The 21287-nt window shown below is 33.1% G+C and overlaps 1 protein-coding gene across 1 annotated transcript; it reads left to right on the top strand.

The window, feature by feature from the left end:
* The first annotated feature begins 276 nt into the window (after positions 1–276).
* LOC127264356 (L-type lectin-domain containing receptor kinase S.6) lies at positions 277–2379 on the top strand. The gene has a single exon (XM_051293836.1). The coding sequence runs from the start codon at positions 277–279 to the stop codon at positions 2377–2379; it is 2103 nt and encodes a 700-aa protein (XP_051149793.1).
* The last annotated feature ends 18908 nt before the right edge of the window (positions 2380–21287 follow it).

Raw genomic sequence — 21287 nt, 5'->3', positions numbered from 1 at the left:
AAAAGTATGTGGTGTGCTGAAATTAACTATTGCGTGTGGTGTATAAAACTATAACATGTGCTGTTGGTCCATGATCTTAAATATATGTAGGAATATATAAATATGCCTGTGTATACAACATACATACATACATACTATAGATGCACCAAGAATGATGCTGAAAATATCCAAGAAACAGAAACACAGTAGAAGAAGAAGAAGGAAGTACACAAATGACAGTCCCCTCAAAAACCCTCCTCCAAATCAGATCAAACCCAATTTCTTCAAATTCCAAGAATGTGCCCCCCCAAATTCTTGTTTGCATTTTCTATTTCCTTCTTCGTCTTCTCCGCCATTCCATGCTTTCCAATCCCAATCCTTACTTCAGCCAATATCACTCTCTTTGCCGATGCTTTCTTAAATTCCACTTCCATTGTTCTCACCCCACCCAAAAACTGCACATCCCCGCCGCCGCCGCCGCCGTACCTCCCCCTTCCCGCCGCCGCCGCCAGTGTCGGCCGGGTGTTCCACGCAGACCCTATCCGCTTCCTCAACCCTTCCACCAACACCACAGCCTCCTTCTCCTCCAGCTTCTCTTTCACCATCACCGGCGCCGACTCTTGCCCCTTCGGCGACGGATTCGCATTTCTCATCACTTCCAACACCACCGCCGTCAGTTTTTCTGACGGCTACATGGGCCTCGCCGGCGCCGGCGATCGTGATCGGAATCACTCCTATTTAGCAGTTGAATTCGACACCAGTTTCGATCGGAATCTTGGCGACATCAACGACAACCACGTCGGTATCGATCTGAACAAAGTCGAGTCATTGGCTTCCGTCGACGTGGCCTCCAGAGGCGTCGATTTGAAGAGCGGCAGAGAATTAACGGCCTGGATTGAGTACAGAGATCTGGAGAAGACGATCGCCGTCTGGATAGGCCACACCGTCGATATCAAGCCGCCGCGACCTCTTCTCGCTATGCACCTCGATTTATCCCAACATTTCAATGAGTTCATGTACGTCGGATTCTCCGCATCCAACGGCCGAGGCTCGTCAATCCACATCGTCAGCCGGTGGCGATTCAAGACGTTCCTCGGACTGCTCCCGTCGCCGATTTCGATGGACATTGTCCGGCCGGGACAAGAACACCCCGACGAGTGCATCGTGTGCTCCCCCGAAGACACTGACATTGGATTCGGCATTTTCGCCTACCATTCTTTCGACAAAAGAATACCGAATTGGGGCATAATTTTGATCACCTTCACATTACTCGTTGTCGTCGTCGCATCCGCGACTTTCTTCGTCTGCAAGTGTCTTTCCCGGAGGAAAAGGCTGAAATCGGCCCGCAAAAATCGAACCTTGAATAGCTTCCAAGGGAGTCGAATGGTCCCGAAAATGTTATCCCTCGCGGAAATAAGATCCGCGACGAATGGTTTCAATCAATGCAAGATCATCGGCGAAGGAGCCTCGGCCGTTGTCTACGAAGGCGCAATCTCCGGATGCGGATTAGTCGCGGTTAAAAGATTTAACCACGAAAACAAGTATGATCCCGCCATTTCGCGAATTCCGTTCAATACAGAGTTTGCGACAATGGTCGGATGCTTGAAGCACAAGAACTTGGTGCAGCTGCAGGGCTGGTGCTGCGAGCGGAACGAACTCGTCCTGGTTTACGAGTACATGCCGAACGGTAGCCTCGACAAAATTCTTCACCACCGGACGAATATCTCAAAATTCCTGACTTGGGAGCGCCGCCAGAACATAATCCGCGGCGTCGCCTCCGCGCTAATGTACCTCCACGAGGAGTGCGAGAGCCAAATCATCCACCGCGACGTCAAAACGTGCAACATTTTGCTCGACGCCGAGTACAATGCGAAGCTCGGCGACTTCGGATTGGCTGAAGTGTACCGGCACAGCTTGGGGACGCGGTACGCGACCGTGCCTGCCGGGACGATGGGGTATCTGGCGCCGGAATATGCTTTCTCCGGCGTGCCGACAGCGAAGACGGATGTGTACAGCTTTGGCGTGGTGGTGCTGGAGGTGGTGACGGGGCGGCGGCCGGTGGACGAGGAGAGGGTGGTGGTGACGGACTATGTGTGGGACTTGTGGGAGAAGGGGATCATCGTGGAGGCGGCGGATCCGAGTCTGATGGGGAGGTTCGATAGGCCGGAGATGGAGAGGACGGTGATGGTGGGGCTGGCGTGCGCGCATCCGAACTGCGAGAAGCGGCCGAGTATGAGGGAGGCGGCGAGGATGCTGGGCGGGGAGGCGCCGATGCCGGTGCTGCCGTCGCGGAAGCCGACGGTGAGGATTCAGTCGGTGCTGCCGGACGGGTGTGAGGATATTGTGGCTTTCGATGATACGCCTTGGTCTACTCCGAGAACACATTTTAGTAAGAGCTAGTTAGCTAGTTAGATTCTTGTTCATGTATGAATATGAAAGAAATGTATACTTTTAGTTTGATTTGTTTTGTTTTTTTTAGACTTTTGAATGAATCTATCTATCTATCTTAGCAGGAATATAAATCAATCCAAACACTGTGACAACGCAAAATTGTTTTTCTTTTTTTTTTTAAATATTACGTAGAATCCAAAAATGGGATTTTGGTAATCCAACGATGGTTTCGGATTATATAAAGCAAATTACAAATTTGTTATGGATTATATAAAAGGAGTTGGATTTAAATCCTTGTCAGATAAATTCACTTACAGTTCAGTCTCTGTTAAAAATAAATTAGTCTGCACTCCTTACTTTATGGATCATGTATGTTATGGCTCCCCATTTGTATTTATCCCTCAATTATTGTTGTATACGTAATAAATACTCGAAATAAGTTGATCAATACTTTCAATATTGTAATATATATCTATATTACTTTCCGCTCTACCCCCATTATAATCTTATATACTTCTAGTTAAATATCGCGTATTTTTTTCGTGAATTAAAAAATAAATAAAAAAAGAAAAAGATAGTTACCACGATTTAACAGGAATTGATGAAGAAAATCTCTTATAACTTCTCTTAACACAATTTTAAACCCTACTTCTCTTTTCTTCAGGAGAACCGACACTCTTCAACCCTTGGCAACCAAGTAGCGATCGGTTGGTGCAAAAATGCTGAAGAAAACAGTTGATCGCTCCCATCCCCGAGACAAGCTCGAATAAGTAAGTTCATGACTGGACTTTTTTCGATTTTTTATTTTGTTGATACTAATATTTTGTACTGTAGTTGTTCGATTGTTTGGGATGTAACTCTTGGTCTTGTGTTTGTATGTCTCAGTTCGGTGTTGAGGAGCCCTGTGTGATCGATGTAGTTGTGTTTGTTAACCGGGTTTAAAATCGTTCGTATGTTTTCCCACGTAGACCGGGTTGGATTTTTTTTTTTTGGCACCGATATTTGGTGATCTTATTTGTTTAATATATGTTTTTTTGTTAATTTTGTAGATGTACATTTTGTTTAGTTACCCGTAGTTGCATATTTTAGTTTTTTGTCTGATTGTTCGGTAATTAGTCATGTTTGTGGGTTGGCAAATGTAGTATTATTAAGTACCCGGAGTTGCAGTTTTAGGTCTAGTTTGCTAAGTAATATACTTTTAGGGACTAATGTGTACTCGACATGTGTTGTTACGTACTCCTGATAGATTCTGAGAAATTTTTAAATATATTTATTTACAGATCGTAAGTCGGATTGTGCTTGTTATTCAATTCACTATGCGATCCGTTCGGGCAAGGGAACGCGGAGAAATTGGTACGTTTACGAAATAAATATAATTAATTTATCATGGATAAACCGAATTACGTAACAAAATCTTATGTTATTTTTACAATCGTGATTTTTATGCTTGTACCTGAACGCAATATACCTATGACCCATGGTAAGGGAGATGCCCGAGTACGTAAGATGTCGGAATCAAGGTGATACTCTCAACTGTGGTCTTTTGGTCTGCATGTTCAGCAAGTGTTACGCTCACACGAATCCGGCAGTCCATTCCATTGGTGGCATCGACGGTGAGTTTGATAATGTGAAGAGCTACCACAGTAAAATTACGGTCAAAATAATGATATATGTATAATCATATTCCAACCTTCACTTGTAAATGGCTAAACAAGTCATAAGTGAGTAAATTTAATTATGTTGGTTGTTAGTATAAATGATTGTTGCCATAAATTGAAAATTTTTAAACCTATTACGTATTAATCTACACCGTTCCATACACAACAACATTCGGTGAGGGGCATATTTGCATAGTGCATGACTCAGCTAGGTGGGCAAGTGCTCCAGAGCGGATTTTCCATACCCCCAAACTCGCATGGTGTACAAAATCTTAGTACTTGTACCTCCTGCAGTCTTGCGTGTAACTGAACAGCTAATCTTATGCCAGGGTCTTTGAATTATGTACCTTCATAGCTCCACTTTAGTGCCAGTGAAGAGTTAGGATATTGATAGATTCCAAAATAGATTAAGTCTTAATCCTCGTATGTATGTTTTTAATGGATGTGACATGATGCAACACAGTATGTTCGTGTACTTTATGCCACATAGATCATTACTCATCAAGACCACGATAACATTGTTGGGATAGTAATACACTACTACTAGACGTGCTTCGAAAGATCAACTAAGTACCCCCCAGATAATTCATGTGCTTGTGTTCATTTCTTTGAAACCTGTGTCATTGAATTATCATACACAAACGAGAACTGTCACATACCCAGTGTTTTTGTTCTTGTTCATGTATCATCAATACATCCAAATTATAACAGTAGTTCTATACAACTGGAATCTTGCTATTGTATATTTACTTACCTCATTACATTGTATCAGTCAAGCCAAAGGTAATTACACACCAAAAAGGACGTTCAGGACAAAAACAAAAATTATACCTCAAAAGGCCTACGGTACCGCAACTTTACACATGTTTCTATTGAGCCCGAAAACCACAAGGATCACATTTTCGTGAATTTTTTATCTGTTGGAAGTCATAAATAGCGTCATTTCTTTTGACGGTCTGGTTGCACAAATGAAATAGGAGATACCCATCCTACTATACTGAGTATGTATAATAAAATAACAACATACATGCACCCAATCGTGCATCAAAGAGGGATATTTTGCTGCTCATTCATGGACTGTACATTCATGTCCACAAAAAATTTGAGTAATAATTCACTACTGTGCCAACGTGCATTGAGACATCAACTAAATATTCTCCCAAATAATGTGTACCCCTATTACATTTTCAGAAACTTGTGTCATCAAATTATCATATATAAAAAGGACTATCACATGCCCATTATTCGTGTTCATATACAACAGTACATTCAAATTACAATTTTGGTTCTATCCAACCAGGCTATTTTTGTTGTATTTTTACCTACATCATTACACTATATCCAACACGACAAAAGTAATTAAATGCTAAAAGGGACATCTTAGACAAAAAAAAAATACACTTTTAAAAGGTCAATGATACCTGCTCTTTACAACTTCTTCTTGTGTTCGAGACGGCTACAACGAATCCTAGACAAAACAAATATCGAATCATTAGCTTACTTATACTAAGTGGTCTGCAAGAGGTTTATGGCTCAAGGGTCCTCAATGCATAAAATGGAAATGACTTTCTTCCATTTGATTTTACAATTAGTATAAATTAGCACCCACCAATTCAATTTCAACCAATCTGTCTTGCAACTCAAAATATAGAGAGTCAAGAAAGAGCAAGGTAAAATCATTTTTAATAACAGAGAATATTCATTGAGAATTACTAGAAACTAATACAATATCTTCCTTTAAACTTTCTACATTACTACATTTCTAAGCTTTCTTCTACAAATATAAATGCTCCTTTAAAAAAAAAAAAAAAAAACATCTCATTGATTTTTACCAGGAATTGAAGATTAATAAGCAGAACGAGATTTCAATAGTTTCTTGAAGATTAAAGTGTATTTAGAAATTCTATGATTTTATGTCTTTGAATTGATTTTGAATATAAATTCACATGCATTTTGTTTACATATTCTTTCTTTGTCCTTTAAAATACAATTAACAACAACTAACAAAAGTAAAGATTGTGACATAATTATTTTTATATATTTATTTACTAGAAAATTAATGTTCTTCCGGCAAATAGGAGCCGGATCTCAACCTTTCTAAATGACATAATAAAATTTGTGCTTGAGAAATTCATTGAGAAGCAAACGAGCTACATAAATTAGCAATTTTGACGTTTTCATCAATTTCCATCAAAACCAATCAATTGTACAAAAAAAATAACAATTTTCCCTCACCATCTATAATGATATTAGCAAACCAACAATTTTTGAACAAAAAATTATTAAATTCTCTTATGTTGGAACAAGATCTTCTTTTGGGACATTTTATCGAGCATATGAAGTACATCATTCAAACATTCATCCCACTATTAGTGTCTTTTAGGTAAGAGGTAAGGAAAACAAAGTATGACTAAAAATTGAGAAAAATTACCTAAATCCCCCCAAAAATTTCCCTTTGTATTCAAATCAGAGTTCATTGTGACTAATAGTATGATGAAATCAGAGTTTATTCGGGAATGAGATCCCTGTTGGGAATTAAAAGCGAATAGAGGAGAAAGATCCTTGGAAGAATACTTGCAATACCTTCGTCGCGGGAGTGAAAAGAAATGATGAAACCAGCCGTTGAAGCACCTGAAAATCGCGCGAAAGAAAAAACTGATTTGGTGAAAGGTAAGTTAAATGAGGAAGATAAGGGCTGAGGGTATAAAAGAGATTAGAGAATGATAGGGAGTCAAGCATGAGAAAACATGTAAAGTAGGGAGTGCAAATAAATAATTATGTAATGGGGACTGAATTTCAAGTTGAATAGGTAAATGGGGACTTTACTCCAATTAGCAATATGTTGTTTGTTGATTTTATTAAATAAAATATTCACATTATAAATCTATACAAACCAACTAATTTATCTAAATTAACTAATCCTTTTTTCTCCAAAAAAAAAAAAAAAAAAAATCGCTCAAACAATTAAATTTATTCTGTATAAATGCATCGTTACCATAGCCATCCCCATCCCCATCATTCATATCCAATAAGACACATTACAAGTCCTTAATTTTATGCAGGCTCGATCCTAACTTTCGAATGATCCGCCAAAAAACATATGGGCTCTTAAATATATATAAATAATATATTTTTATTTATAATAGAATATAAATAATTAAATAAAATAAGTTTTATGATTTTTAGATAAAAATAGTATAAAAAAATATTTTAAAATGTTTAAAACATATAGAATTTGAACTTAAGACCTTAATAATAAAAAGTAATCTCCATGCCATCAAATTACAATATTTTTTAATTATATATATCAAATAAATTATATATATAAACTATACATATATAACATAAAATATATAATGGGCTCCGTATTTACCGTGGGCTCTGGACGGACGCTCCTTCTGCCCGGGCCTAATTATATGTTTCTGGCTGTGATTTTTCATGGAGGGTGTGTTTGGATGTGCATGAATTTGGGAGTTAAATTTAGTGTTGATTAATAATAAATTATGAATTGACGCAACTATTTGATTTAATATAAATTGATGTTTAGTATATTATTTTAAAGTAAAATTTTAATTTTTGATATAATATTAAAAAGTAATATTTAATTTAATATTTTATAAAATAATATTAATAATAATAAAATTATTGTAACGACATCATTTTTCGGAAATTTATCATTTTTTCTTTGATCTTTCCCACTAATAATATGTGTAATTAGGTATTTTGGTTTTTCGGTGGTCTAACTCAGCTATCCTTCGATAATAATAAAAAGTTGGCATAGTCCGTAGCTCGTCCACCGGCCGGAACGAACCCTAATTCCTTCAACTTAATTTGTTATAACCATATGGTTATATTTGTGTGTATACCGTGTGCTAAGTATAGTTATTGGAGGATTTGACTATACCATTATAAACACGTATCTAATTAGCTACAATATTTTTAATTATAAAATATTTTGTAGCTAAAACGTGTTATTTAACAACAAAAATTAATTTCATTGCTAAAAATAAATTATTTACTATAAAATTAATTTTTGTCGCTAAAATATTTTTGCTATTAAATTCTATTTTCATAGTAAAAGGATTTTAACTACAAAATTATTTTCATAGCTAAAATCATTTGGCTAAAAAAATCATTCATATTTTGTTGATAAAACTCTTTCATCATGAAATTTATTTTTATAGACAAATAACTTTATAGCTACGAAATCATATTTTCGTAGCCATGTCTATTTTCTTAATTTTTATTGCAAAAAATTTATTTTTCGTTACGAAAGTCATATGTTTCGCCAAAGACCTTTATTAACGCGGTGTATGCAACGAAATAAATTTCGTTTCAAAAATATTTTTGCTAGGAAGTCATTACCTTTTTCTACGAAATTTTTTGTAGCTAAATTTTAACTTTTTTGTAATATATATATATATTGGTGATAGATTAGTTTCTCGGGTAAGTTTCCAACTGTCGGAGATACTGTTCGAAGGAGAAGATCATCGGTGGAAGCTGTACGAATATGTTATGAAGGAGTCAATGTCAATATGGTGTTGGCAAGGAAGAAGATATTGTCGTCCAATGATTGAAGGAACTTGCCGCCGCTTTCAAGCCACTGTTGTTGTGTCCAAAGAGGAAGGCATAGCCTGAAATTGATTCGCCGTTCGCCCCTGCTGTTGTCCGTCGGTCTAAAATCAGTAGATAGATATCCTCGGAGAAAAAAGTTGTTGCATGTTGCTTCCACCATCGTCTCTTGTTTCTGGATCACCGAAGAAGTCACCGTTGTGTCTTTCAATGTAAGATTTGACCTCGTGTCACTCATTAATTAATGGTTTAATAAAATATTTAATAATTGTTTATGCAAATTTTCAACAATAAAAAGTAAAACCCGAAAATAGAAATTATCTTCGAATTTGATAAAATAAAATGCCTAAGATTAAGAATCTCTAGACACCGTACGATACATAAGTAAAATAAGAAAATATATATACTACAGACTGTAAAAGTAAAATGGTGATTCCCAAAAGAAATTCACTGAATTTGATGTCGATTGAAGATGCTTTTCCAAAATAGACCCAAATCTTTAAATATTCTCTAAAGAAACGTTTTGAACCGTCGTCTGGACGGCTACAGCAACCGCCATCAACCGCCCACTAATTCATCCTCCATTGACACGTGTTTTAACTATTTCACCAACCGCTCCCATCAGTTACAGAACCCAACTGGCTCGACCGACCGCCTCTGGGCACCTTACCTCCTTAAATGGACGGCTGGTCCGAACGACCACTCAACCGCCCAACATACTTTAGACAGAGTATTTAAAACCTATGTCAACCACCACAACCAGGTCGTGCCTTCATATCCGCTCGCCGGTTGTAACTTATCTCAACCGTCTTAGAACTGCTTTTCGTCTGACCAGCATACCTGCTGCTACATCTCCTCTTGTCTGCCTTCCACTTGTTCGATCCGCTCGCCGGTTGTAACTTCCCTTAACCGTATTTTCAGACGGATCATAAATCACCATCCGACTTAGAAACCATCTGGACCATCCACCGACTGAACCTACCGAATAACCCAATGATTGACCAACCGACCAATCCAGATACTAATTGGTCGCTGGACCAAATGACTAATCAGTTGCCAACTCGAGCGACCACCATTCGGTCCCTTCAAACAGCTGAACAACCGTTCGACCAAATGACCGACCAATCGATCAGGCGATTAAGCGACCAATTAACAGACATTTCTTTGCCCGACCAATTAACAGACCTTTCCTCTTGTCCGACCTCCATGTGTGCCATCTCATCTTTCTTCGTCCGACCTTATTTTGTCCGACCTCCGTGTCTGCCCTCTCATCTTTCTTCGTCCGACCTTATCTTGTCTGACCTCCTTATCAGCCGTCTCATCCTTCTTCGTCCGACCTTATCATGTCCGACCTCCTTATCGGCCGTCTCATCCTTCTTCGCCCGACTTTATTTAAGACCCTACTACCATTATCAGGCCTATTGGACTATACATCATTCCAATTTATAAGTCCATTCTCAAAAAACCCTATACATTGGTTTTTTCTTACTCAACAATAATAATAATAATATTTATTATAATTGGTCTAGTCAAATTAATAGTGGTTTAGAACCACTTTATCATTATCCCACGTTGATAGAACGTGGGATAATGATTTTTAACGTAAAGGATTCTGGTCCTCCATCTGCCTATACAAAGGCCAGAACAAATCTATTCTATCACACACATAAATTAAATTTACATGTTCTGACATTGAGGCTAAGAGGGAGAAATCAGATGATTCAACTCATCGTCTCAACCGGAAGACCCAACTTATCGTCCTGTATGCGAGAATGGTTTCCAACCAAGGTCAGTATGTAGTATACACATATTTCATTGATTTTTTTAGAATCATAAAGTTCAAAGTCTGCGAATTGAAATGGATTATATTTTATATTAAACTTACATGTGGTATCAGAGCATGGTTTTGAACTTGTGAATTCTCCGATTAATGGTTAGAATTATGTAAGGTTAGATTTTTCCGCTGCGATCTAAATATTTGATTTGCTAAAGTTTTATTTATAAAATTATTATTATAATATAATTTAAATAATGATATGTATATATTTCTGAAAACTTCGTGTTTTTTTTTTTTTGAAATATGCAAATATTAATATTATTATTATTATTTTTATTATTATGTGTATATGTTCTGCGAATATTATTGTTAATTTAAATCATCCACGGATATGTTCTGCGTATATGTGTATACTTTTAATTTAAGTCATTATCTTTAATGATATTATTTAATAATAATATATCATGAGATTAGTTTATCGACAATTAGTTGAATAAATATCCCAAAATTTATGAAATTCATGATTTATTTGTGTAACCGTTATGCATTAAATAAAATAAAGATTAATAATATATCTATTAGTAGAATTTGAATTAATTAATTAATGCGACTATTGGATCTACCCTACTGCGTGATATAACTTTTTTTTGCTGCCGTATGTTATTTGAATAATACATAATTATGGTTGTAGGTTATTTTAATTATATTCAAATATATTATTTAATTTAATGTTTAAAAATTATGACTAATGTGTTAATCACCAAAGTGATCAGATTAGAAAGATATTTGTGTAGATATTAAATAGAAAATTTAATTACTTATTAGAATGTGACGCTTTTATGACATTATGTTTTAATAATGTGTAAATTAAAGTTCATTAATTATAAGATATTTTAGGATCAACCCAAAGGTAGATCAATTATTTTATAATTAAGAACATGATTGAAAATTATTTAAGTACTTGTATTAAATATGCAAGATTATCCAAAGATGACATGCATGTTCAATTAAAGTGCGATTTATTGTGCGATTTATGTTAGCGTCAATTATGTTTAATTAGTACGTTGTTGTTCACCCAAAGGAGAATTACAATGTACATTTATTGTTTTTACCTTGAGTCTAATTTGAAAAATCTCAATTATTTTAATTTGTAGTAACTGTGCCCGCTTCGCTTCATTCGCATGCATCATCTCTTCCTATATTTAATGGGCTTAACTATCCCGAATGGTCTGAGCACATTCAATTTCAACTTGGTGTTTTAGGTCTTGACCTATCACTTCATGTTGAAAAGCCTCCTGCTGTTACTGATACTAGCAGCGAAAGTGAAAGGTCTTTTTATAATGTTTGGGAGAGATCGAATAGATTAAGTCTGATGCTTATGCAGATGAGTATAGCGAACAACATTAAGTCTACTCTTCTGAAGTCAATGATGCTAAGGAATTTATCAAAGCAGTTGGGGAACGTTCTCAAACTGCAGATAAGTCTCTCGTTGGGACACTAATGGCTACGCTAACCACCATAAAGTTTGATGGTTCGCGATCCATTCATGAGCATATCGTCGAAATGATGAACCTGGCAATAAGATTGAAAGCCTTAGGGATGACTGTGGATGATAACTTTCTTGTGCAGTTTATCTTGAATTCACTGCCCCCTATGGTCCGTTTCAAATGAACTATAATACCATGAAAGATAAATGAAATGTGAATGAACTTCATAGTATGCTAGTTCAAGAGGAAACACGGCTTAAAAATCAGGGCTCTCATTCAATTCATCTTATTACCAACCAAGGAGCTGGTAGGAAAGTCGGGAATAAGAAAGTGAAGGGCAAGCGCGGACCATTGAAAGTGTGTGTCGTCTGCCCAAGCCCCGAAGAAGGAACTCAATAATGTCAAGTGTCGCTTTTGTGGAAAATTCGAACACTTTCAAAGAGATTGCTTGAAACGAAAGGCTTGGCTCGAAAAGAAAGATACTAATGCTTTTGTATGTTTCAAATCAAATTTGATTGAAGTTCCTCATAATACTTGGTGGCTTGATTCTGGCTGTACCACTCATGTTTCGAAATCCCTACAGGGATTCCTTATGATCCAAACCACAAAGCCAAATGAAAGATTTTTTTTTATGAGAAATCGAGTCAAAGCTCCCGATGAAGCCGTAAGAACTTACATTTTAATTTTAGATTCTGGACACCATTTAGATTTATTTGAGACTCTTTATGTACCTTCTGTTTCTCGCAATTTGGTTTCTATTTCTAAACTCGATTATGTTGGATATTCATTTAATTTTGGCAATGGTTGTTTCACTTTATTCGAAAATAATTATCCAATTGGTTCTGGTGTTCTTGAAACTGGTCTTTACAAATTCAAACTTAACAACCTCTTTGTTGAAACCCTTTTAACCCTGCATTATGATGTTGAAACTAAACTTGGTTTAGTGAATGAAAACTCTGCTTACTTGTGGCATAAACGTTTGAGGCATATTTCCAAAGAAAGAATTATAAGATTAGTGAAGAATGAAATCCTTCCGGATATAAATTTCACTGATCTTGGTATTTTTGTGGATTGTATAAAAGGAAAACAAACAAAACACACAAAGAAATTAGCCACAAGAAGCACATAGCTTCTTGAAATAATACACACTGATATTTGCGGACCATTTGATGTTTCCTCTTTTGGAAAAGAAAAATATTTCATTACCTTCATTGATGACTTTTCTCGTTATGGTTATGTCTATCTATTACATGAGAAATCTCAGTCAGTAGCGCTCTAGAAGTGTTTATTAATGAGGTTGAAAGAAAACTAGATAGAAAAGTGAAAATCATCAGATCTATAACGGTGGTGAATATTATGGAAAATATAATTAATCGGGTCAATGCCCGGGTCCATTTACCAAATTTCTTGAAAAGTGTGGCATATGTGTTCAATACACTATGCCGGGTACACCACAACAAAATGGTGTAGTTGAAAGGCATAATCGAACACTATTGGATATGGTTAGGAGTATGCTCAATAATTCTTCACTGTCCATATCACTGTGGATGCATGCGCTTAAAACTGCCATGTACTTATTAAATAGGAATCCTATTAAAGCAGTTCCTAAAACGCCCTTTGAGTTATGGGCTGGCAGGAAACCTAGTTTAAGTTAAGGCACCTGCATGTTTGGGGTTGCCCGGCAGAGATAAGAGCTTATAATTTACATGAAAAAAAGTTAGACTCAAGAACGATTAGTGATTTCTTCATTAGTTATCCCGATAAGTCTAAAGAGTATAAGTTTTATTGTCCTAATCATAGTACAAAAATTATTGAAGCTGCAAATGCAAAGTTCATTGAGAATTGTGAAGTTGGTGAGAGTCAAGAACCTCGAAAGGTTGACATTTAAGAAGTTAGGGTGCACATTACTGTACCACTGACTCCTAATAATGTTGGTGTTCCTCCTGTTGTTGAACCTCCTAACACTGGACACGAACAACAAATTAATGAAAAATTGACCCACAGTGAAGATAATGAACTTGCAGTAGATGAACCATGTGAAATAGTATTGCGAAGGTTTGAAAGACAAAGACGCCCTGCTATTTCCAATGATTATGTGGTATACCTACAAGAGTCGGAATGTGAATAAGGACTCAATGATGATCCAACTTCATTTTCACAAGTCATGGAAAGTAATAATTCTTATAAGTGGTTGGTTATTGAGATTTGGATTATACCGGATGTGTTGATATCGGAAAATCTACTTTTGGATATTTGTTCTTACTAGCCGAATGAGCAATATCATGGAAAAGTGCGAATTAGTCTGTCATAGTTGCGTCCACTATGGAAGCTGAATTTGTGGCATACTTAGAGGCCACAGTTCAAGGAAATTGGCTGTGGAACTTTATTTCGGGGCTTGGAATAGTCGACAGTATTGCCAAGCCACTGAAAATTTATTGCGATAATTCCGCAACAGTCTTCTTTTCAAAGAACAACAAGTACTCTAAAGGTGCAAAACATATGGATCTAAAGTACATTGCTATTAAAGAAGAGGTTCAGAAACAAAAGATGTCAATTGAGTATGTTAGCACCAATCTTATGGTTACAGATCCGTTAACTAAAGATTGCCTCCAAAGACATTTATTGCACATGTTGAAAGAATGTACATTATGAATGTAATTTGATGAATATTATGTTTATGTATTCGACATCTCGAGCTCCCTTATGCATTGTTTCTGAAATTGAATATTTTCTTGTTCACTTATTTGTGCTCATGATTGTTTGAACAAGAAGCAGTCTATCTTAGACATTAAAGTGGACCATTATCGATGTTTCCAATTATGAATGAATTAAGTACAACATTAATATGTGGTACATGGAATGAACTATGCCGATTCAATGACGTAGAACCGCCATGACTCATATTAGTATATACTTGTACCAATAAAGTTTATTATTTTATTTAAACCATGAAAACATGTTCTGTCACCAAGTGGAAGAATGTAAGATGTGACCTCGTGTCACTCATTAATTAATGGTTTAATAAAATATTTAATAATAATAATATTTATTAGAATTGGTCTAGTCAAATTAATAGTGGTTCTTATTATAGACACTAATGTAAGTATATTTTAAATTTTTTCTTGGGTAAATAAAGTCACATTAGGCGAATCATGTGTGGCAAGTGACCTGAGGCATCGGGGGTTTGAACCCATGATTTCACAATCACAAATCCTACCCCTACACCATCAGGTCATCATTTATGAGACTTGATTTATTATTCTTTTAAAAAGATGGTTTGTGAGTCCAGCCGCTAATACAATATTATATATAATATTGTTTATAAAATGTATATTATGTCATAATTATAATTATAATTCCTATTATTTATTTTATCATATTTTCAAAATAATAATATTTTAATTGAATAATTATTTAATGTGATATAAATAAATATTTTTGTAATATTTTAAATGAAATAATAAAATATAAAATTACTCATTAGTTAATACGATTATGCTCATTTATTTTAATTTATGTAGTCATATCTAGATAACCATAAACCTATAGATATTTCTAATACTATGTAATAGGATCCATGCTTATTAAAAATAAAAAATAAAAAAAAATTAATACTATGGAGTGTGTTTGTTTATTATTTTTAGTTTGAAATTTTTTATTTTACGATTATTGAGAAAACGTGTAAATAATATGAGTATGATATTTTGAATTGGGTGAGTAGACTCGGTTTTAACGGCTAAAAGTTATAAAATAGTTACTTTTTGTGCTAATGAATAGAATATGTTTTGATCTTATTTAATTAATTTTGTTTAATTATATCGTACATTGTATTTAATAAAAATGCATAAAATATTTTTATTTTATTTATTGTGTGAAATTCTTGTGTTGATATAAAATTTGTATGATACATCCTTATTGTCCAAATATGATATTTGATAATAATTAAATATTTCAATTACGCAAGTTTTATACAAATAGAAAACATAAAATATTTTTAATGATTTTTTTAAATAAATAAATAATTGATTAATCCTTCGTTATATAATTTTGGGTGACAAATTGTTATATGATTTTTATAAAAATATAAAAATAAATGATTTAATATTCTATTTATTTATTTTATTCAAAAAATTATTTAAAATATTTTACATTTTTTATTTGTATAAAACTTGCGTAATTTAGGTTTTTATTTAGAATCAAATATCAGTTTCGGACAAATAGAGTGTTTCATGCAAATTTTATATTAACACAAAGAATTTCACGCAATAAATAAAACACAAAATATTCTATACATTTATACTAAAAACACAGAGGGTGTTATATAATTTATTTGTTTATTATTTTTATTTTTTTTTTTGAAAATGACTTTATTAGTGCTATGTTCTTTATTTTATATACACACAATTATTTATATTCACTTTACGAGGAATGCTCAATTTTCTTACTGGGTTTCAATGGATTTTTTTGTATTTTAAAAAGTCTATAAATTTTGGTATTTATGTAGATTTAGAAAACCTATGGAGTCTATGCGGAGTTTGATGGATTTTAGTAATTGGTTTACATGAATTTTTACAGATTTGATTGAATTCTTTATGATTTATATGGATTTCGTGGAATTATAGAAAAATTTTATGAATATATATAATTATATAAATTTATATCAAATACAAATTTTATAAATATAATATATTTATAATTAAAGTCTTATGTATTATTAAAATACAAGTTTTATAAATGTAATATATTTATAATTAAAGTTATTATATATTATTATATTTTTATAAAATAAAATTTTAATATTAATTATTTACAACGTAGAATCATTATAATACATGTAATACTACTATATTGTATATTAATATTTTAAATTTTATAAGTTTAGTATTATATTATCATTCAATATATCAAATTAGTTTTATATTTATTTATTAGTTATTATTATTATTTATATAATATTTTTACATAAAAAATAAATACGTATATAAATAAAATAAAAAACATGATTTACGATTTTTAAAAAATATTAAAATAAAAAAATAAATAATAAATTAATGGTTCTTTCGAAAAATATATATTGAAAATATTTATTCCACTGTCATCGGAATGACAATATAGTATATTCGATAATTGAAAAACGAGAATGACACCGGAATGACAATATATTATATTCGATAATTGAAAAGGAAGAATGACACCGGAATAACAATATAGTATATTCGATAATTGAAAAACAAGAATGCCAATATATTATATTCGATAATTGAAAAAAGAGAATGGCACCGGAATAACAATATATTATATTCGATAATTGAAAAAGAAGAATAACACCGAAATGATAATATATTATATTCGATAATTGAAAAGAAAAGACGACGGTAATACATATTTATTATGATAATAATATTTTTTAAAATTATATTTATAATATAAAACTATATATTTAAAAAATTGATAATAATTCGCTAATATATTTTAGTTTTTAATTATTATTTTTATTAAAAATTATAATAATATTAATAAATATTATCATATTATTTATCACTTATACAACAACAACAAAATCTCTACTTATGAGCACAGATTTTACACTATACAAAATTTTCACAATTTTTCATTAAAATCCATAGACTTGAAAGTCTATGGATTGTTGAATACGTCGAAATTTTAGAAGACTTACAAGTGTGTATTGAATACCTCTAGATTTTAAAAGACTTTTAAAAGTCTGGATTGAATACCTCAATATTTTAAAAGACTTTTAAAAATTTTGATTAAATACACTTAGATTTTAAAAATCCAACAAAATCCTACGGAATTCGGATTAAATACAACCCCCCCCCCCCTTTAGTTTGTGCCTTCTGTGGTGTTTAACATTTTATAATAATTTTTTAGGTTATCTAATTATTTTATTTTGATTTTCGCCTACCATTAGGTATAGTTTTTTATCTATAAAGTTTCTTATCTCAATAAAATGAAACTATATTTCTGAAAATATATATATATAATTTTCATTCTTGTGCTTTTTCTTGTTTTTTACTTGTAAATGAAAAATGAAATTATAATATGATTTGATATTCATTGATGCGCTGTAGTGCAAGTTGTATACTTTATTTTATTGTATTGTTATCACCTAAAATTAATCATGACTTAACATAAAGTTGTGGTTTGTACAAGACTGATATGCGTGATGGGTAGCTGGAACCATCAAAGCAAAATGTTAGATTTTGTCAAATTTTTTTAAAAAATTGGATTATAATGTTTCATAGGGTTTATGTGAAGATTATTATAATATTTTAAATTTAAAATCGTAGAATTTGTGGAATGAGTTTGAAATTCTAGTTTTGTCATAACCGATGCGCTTTAATTTTAAATCTCTAACTAGCTGCTTGTAATGGTTAGTTTAGCCTTAGTGTCACAACGTAGAGCTCGTTGATTGATGAATGAGCATTTTGATGTGGCGTGGCGGTGACACAAACAAAATGCGTTGGTACCCAGACAGATACAGACGAGACCAAATCTTCTATTCTCAAATCTCCCTGTTCTGCATTTTCCAACAAATAAAGTTGTGACATATGAAAAATACAGAAAAAAAAAGAAAGAAAAAAAAAAGAGAGAATATTGGTAGAATTTATAATTTCTTTTATTTTTAAATTATATTTTTGTTATTTATCAATTTTATTTATTTAAAAGTAAAAATATAAACTATCTACAAAATTAATTTTTATTTTCATTATGATATTAATTTATCATTATTTTATACTATTAAAAAATATATTCTTTTATTTCTTTTATATTTTTTCTTTTTATATTATTTTTTTATAAAATATCATAGTATTACATATATATTTTAAAATTTTAAATATTATATAAAAAATAATTTAAATAGTAACTTGTGTAATACTATTTTATTCATAAAATTATATTTTTAAATGATATTTTACGGTAATATTTAAAAATATATATATATTTTACAATTGAATAATATAATAATAAAAATTAAAAAATAATTTGAATATAATTAATTTTAAGGAAAGAAAATTAATATTATAAAAATAATTTTTTAAAAATATAATATTTTAAATCATATGCATATCTACTCATTCTTATGTTTTTTTTCTCTCTCCTCCTCCATGTGTCATATTTTTATTTGTTGGAATGAAGGGAATAAGAGAGTTTGGGAATAGAGGATTTGGTGCCGATACAGATGGTGTCTGAAGAGATGCATATGACGCCCAAACTAATGTAGAAGTCGCTTGGACTGATGCAGAAGTTGTCGAAACTAATATATAAATCACTCGGATTACTGCAGAAGTTGCCCGGGGTATTGCAGGAGTCGCCTAGATTGATGCGAAAGTCATTTCCACCAATGCGAAAGTTATCCAGGCAGATGCAGAAGCGGTCGGGATAGAAGGCACAATGTTGTGATAAGTGTGCAGGAGTGTCCGATGATTGAAGAAGGATGGACAAGTATTTGAGGAGATTTAGGCGTGTATTTGAGGAGGTCCCGGCATCAGAAATTTTACAAAGGCCTGGGCGTGTCTTAATAAGATGGTCATTTCCAGATATATTTTAGATAGTTCGGGCGTTGTCAGTTTTATTTTTCAGAAGGCGGGGGTTCAAATATATTTTAGACAGTCCTAGCGCTGTTAGATTTATTTTTCAGAAGGCAGGGCGCTACCGGATTTATTTTACAGATGTCTGGGCGCATCTTTAAATATGATTTACAAAGTAGGAGCGTGTTAATGATTTTAAAAGACGAGATATATTTTCAAATATATTTAAAAGGCCTGGCGTATTTTACCAAAGAAGAGGCTCCTCCAAATAATTAAAATATTATTTTTATTTTATTTTATTAGAAGACTATATATTTTGAAATATATTTAGAAATGACTAGACGTATTTTAGAAGATCAGATATATTTACAAAGGTAGGGGTGTATTTAAAGAAGAAAGACTTCCCCAACTTGGATATAATATCGGAACACGCTTGTGTGAATCCATTTTTTTTTTTAATAACGTGGGAACCCGCAACCGATGTGAATCCATATTTTCATTCATAGACTCGTGCCATACCTTAATTCTTTTTTACTTTCCGTTCTTTGGTTCATGTAATTTATTTTTAAAGCATAAGTTCTGTTATATATATATATATAATATAAGCTCCTATTTAATTTTGGACTCTAGGCAAGGGCCTTTTCGTTATGATCTAAAATCGGATCTGCCACAACGGTGAATCTTGAGATAAGTATTCGGGTCTAATTTGGAATTCACAAACAAGAAGCCTTTTTGCTATTTCCTATCAATCCAATTTCATTTCCTAATTTTTAAATTTGTTAATTTTACCTTTTATTTAGGGTGTGTTCGGTTGAGAGATTTGGTCCAAATCTCACTATTTATCCAAAATTTTCCCCAAAAAAACATCAAATCAAACACCTATTTTTTTTTTTTTTTATATTACATTAAAAATCAATTTTACATTCAAAACATCACATCATCACCTATTTATATCACATCATACAACTATTCAAATTCAAAATTTTTACTATTCAAATCCCAACTCAAAATCCAAACCCCCAAACAAACACACCCTTAGTGTAATTTCAATTTCGATCGTGTTAATATCATTTCGGCTTCATTCAAATTCTTTTTTACTAATTAAATCGTAATATTTTTACGAGATATTGTTGGATAAACCCATCGAGATATAAATTCAAATACTTTACTCTTAGTTTATGAATTTTACAATATTATTTCTTATATTCTTCAGATTTTATTATTATGATTCATTGATTTATTTTTCTCATAATTTTAGAATTTTATTAATTGTAGGACAACCCAACAATCCGATCCAGTGGAAACTCAACAGGTTCATTCTTATATCAAAACTTCAAAAAATCCAAAACTCAAACAAAAAATCAACCACCAAACATGGGATTTGTTATAACGCAGGGGTAATTTCGTAAATACAGGCCCAGATTATTAGTGGGCCGTAAATAGAAGAATTATTGTTAGCCCACTTTCATTCCCCATTGTGAAATGTGAAATACCCGCAGAGTGAAACCCTAGCAACTGGTCCGCCTTCTGATTTATAGCGGCGGATTCTCTGCGGGATTTTTATCCATCTCAGTGTTGTTTATCGTTCGTATTCTGGATTTGTTGTGGTTTTATTGGAATCATTTTTGTTGGAGAAATCGCCCGATGATGGAAAATCTTTAATTATTGAAGTCAGCGAGTCGGTTTTGGATTCATCACTGGCCTGCGCTGCTGCCGGAATAAGCCGCGGCCGCCGGCTCTGTTCATCACACTAATATTCACACTTGCACGCGGCGGCCGTGGCTTGTTGTTTGTGCTTTGTGTCAGGCCTCCGCTGAATCTTTTCCGTCGGCTGCTTGTGATTGCTTAAAAGCTATGAGATCTGAGGGCTTCA

The sequence above is a fragment of the Andrographis paniculata genome, unplaced genomic scaffold, assembly GCF_009805555.1.
Source record: "Andrographis paniculata isolate CXL003 unplaced genomic scaffold, ASM980555v1 Contig70END, whole genome shotgun sequence".
In the NCBI taxonomy this organism is placed as follows: Eukaryota; Viridiplantae; Streptophyta; class Magnoliopsida; order Lamiales; family Acanthaceae; genus Andrographis; species Andrographis paniculata.
Note: the sequence above shows the minus strand (reverse complement) of the source record. Positions and strands in the feature narration are given on the sequence as shown.

What these genes read in the sequence shown, in the direction of transcription:
- LOC127264356 (XM_051293836.1), top strand. Translation starts at nt 277, where the DNA reads ATGTGCCCCCCCAAATTCTTGTTTGCATTTTCTATTTCCTTCTTCGTC.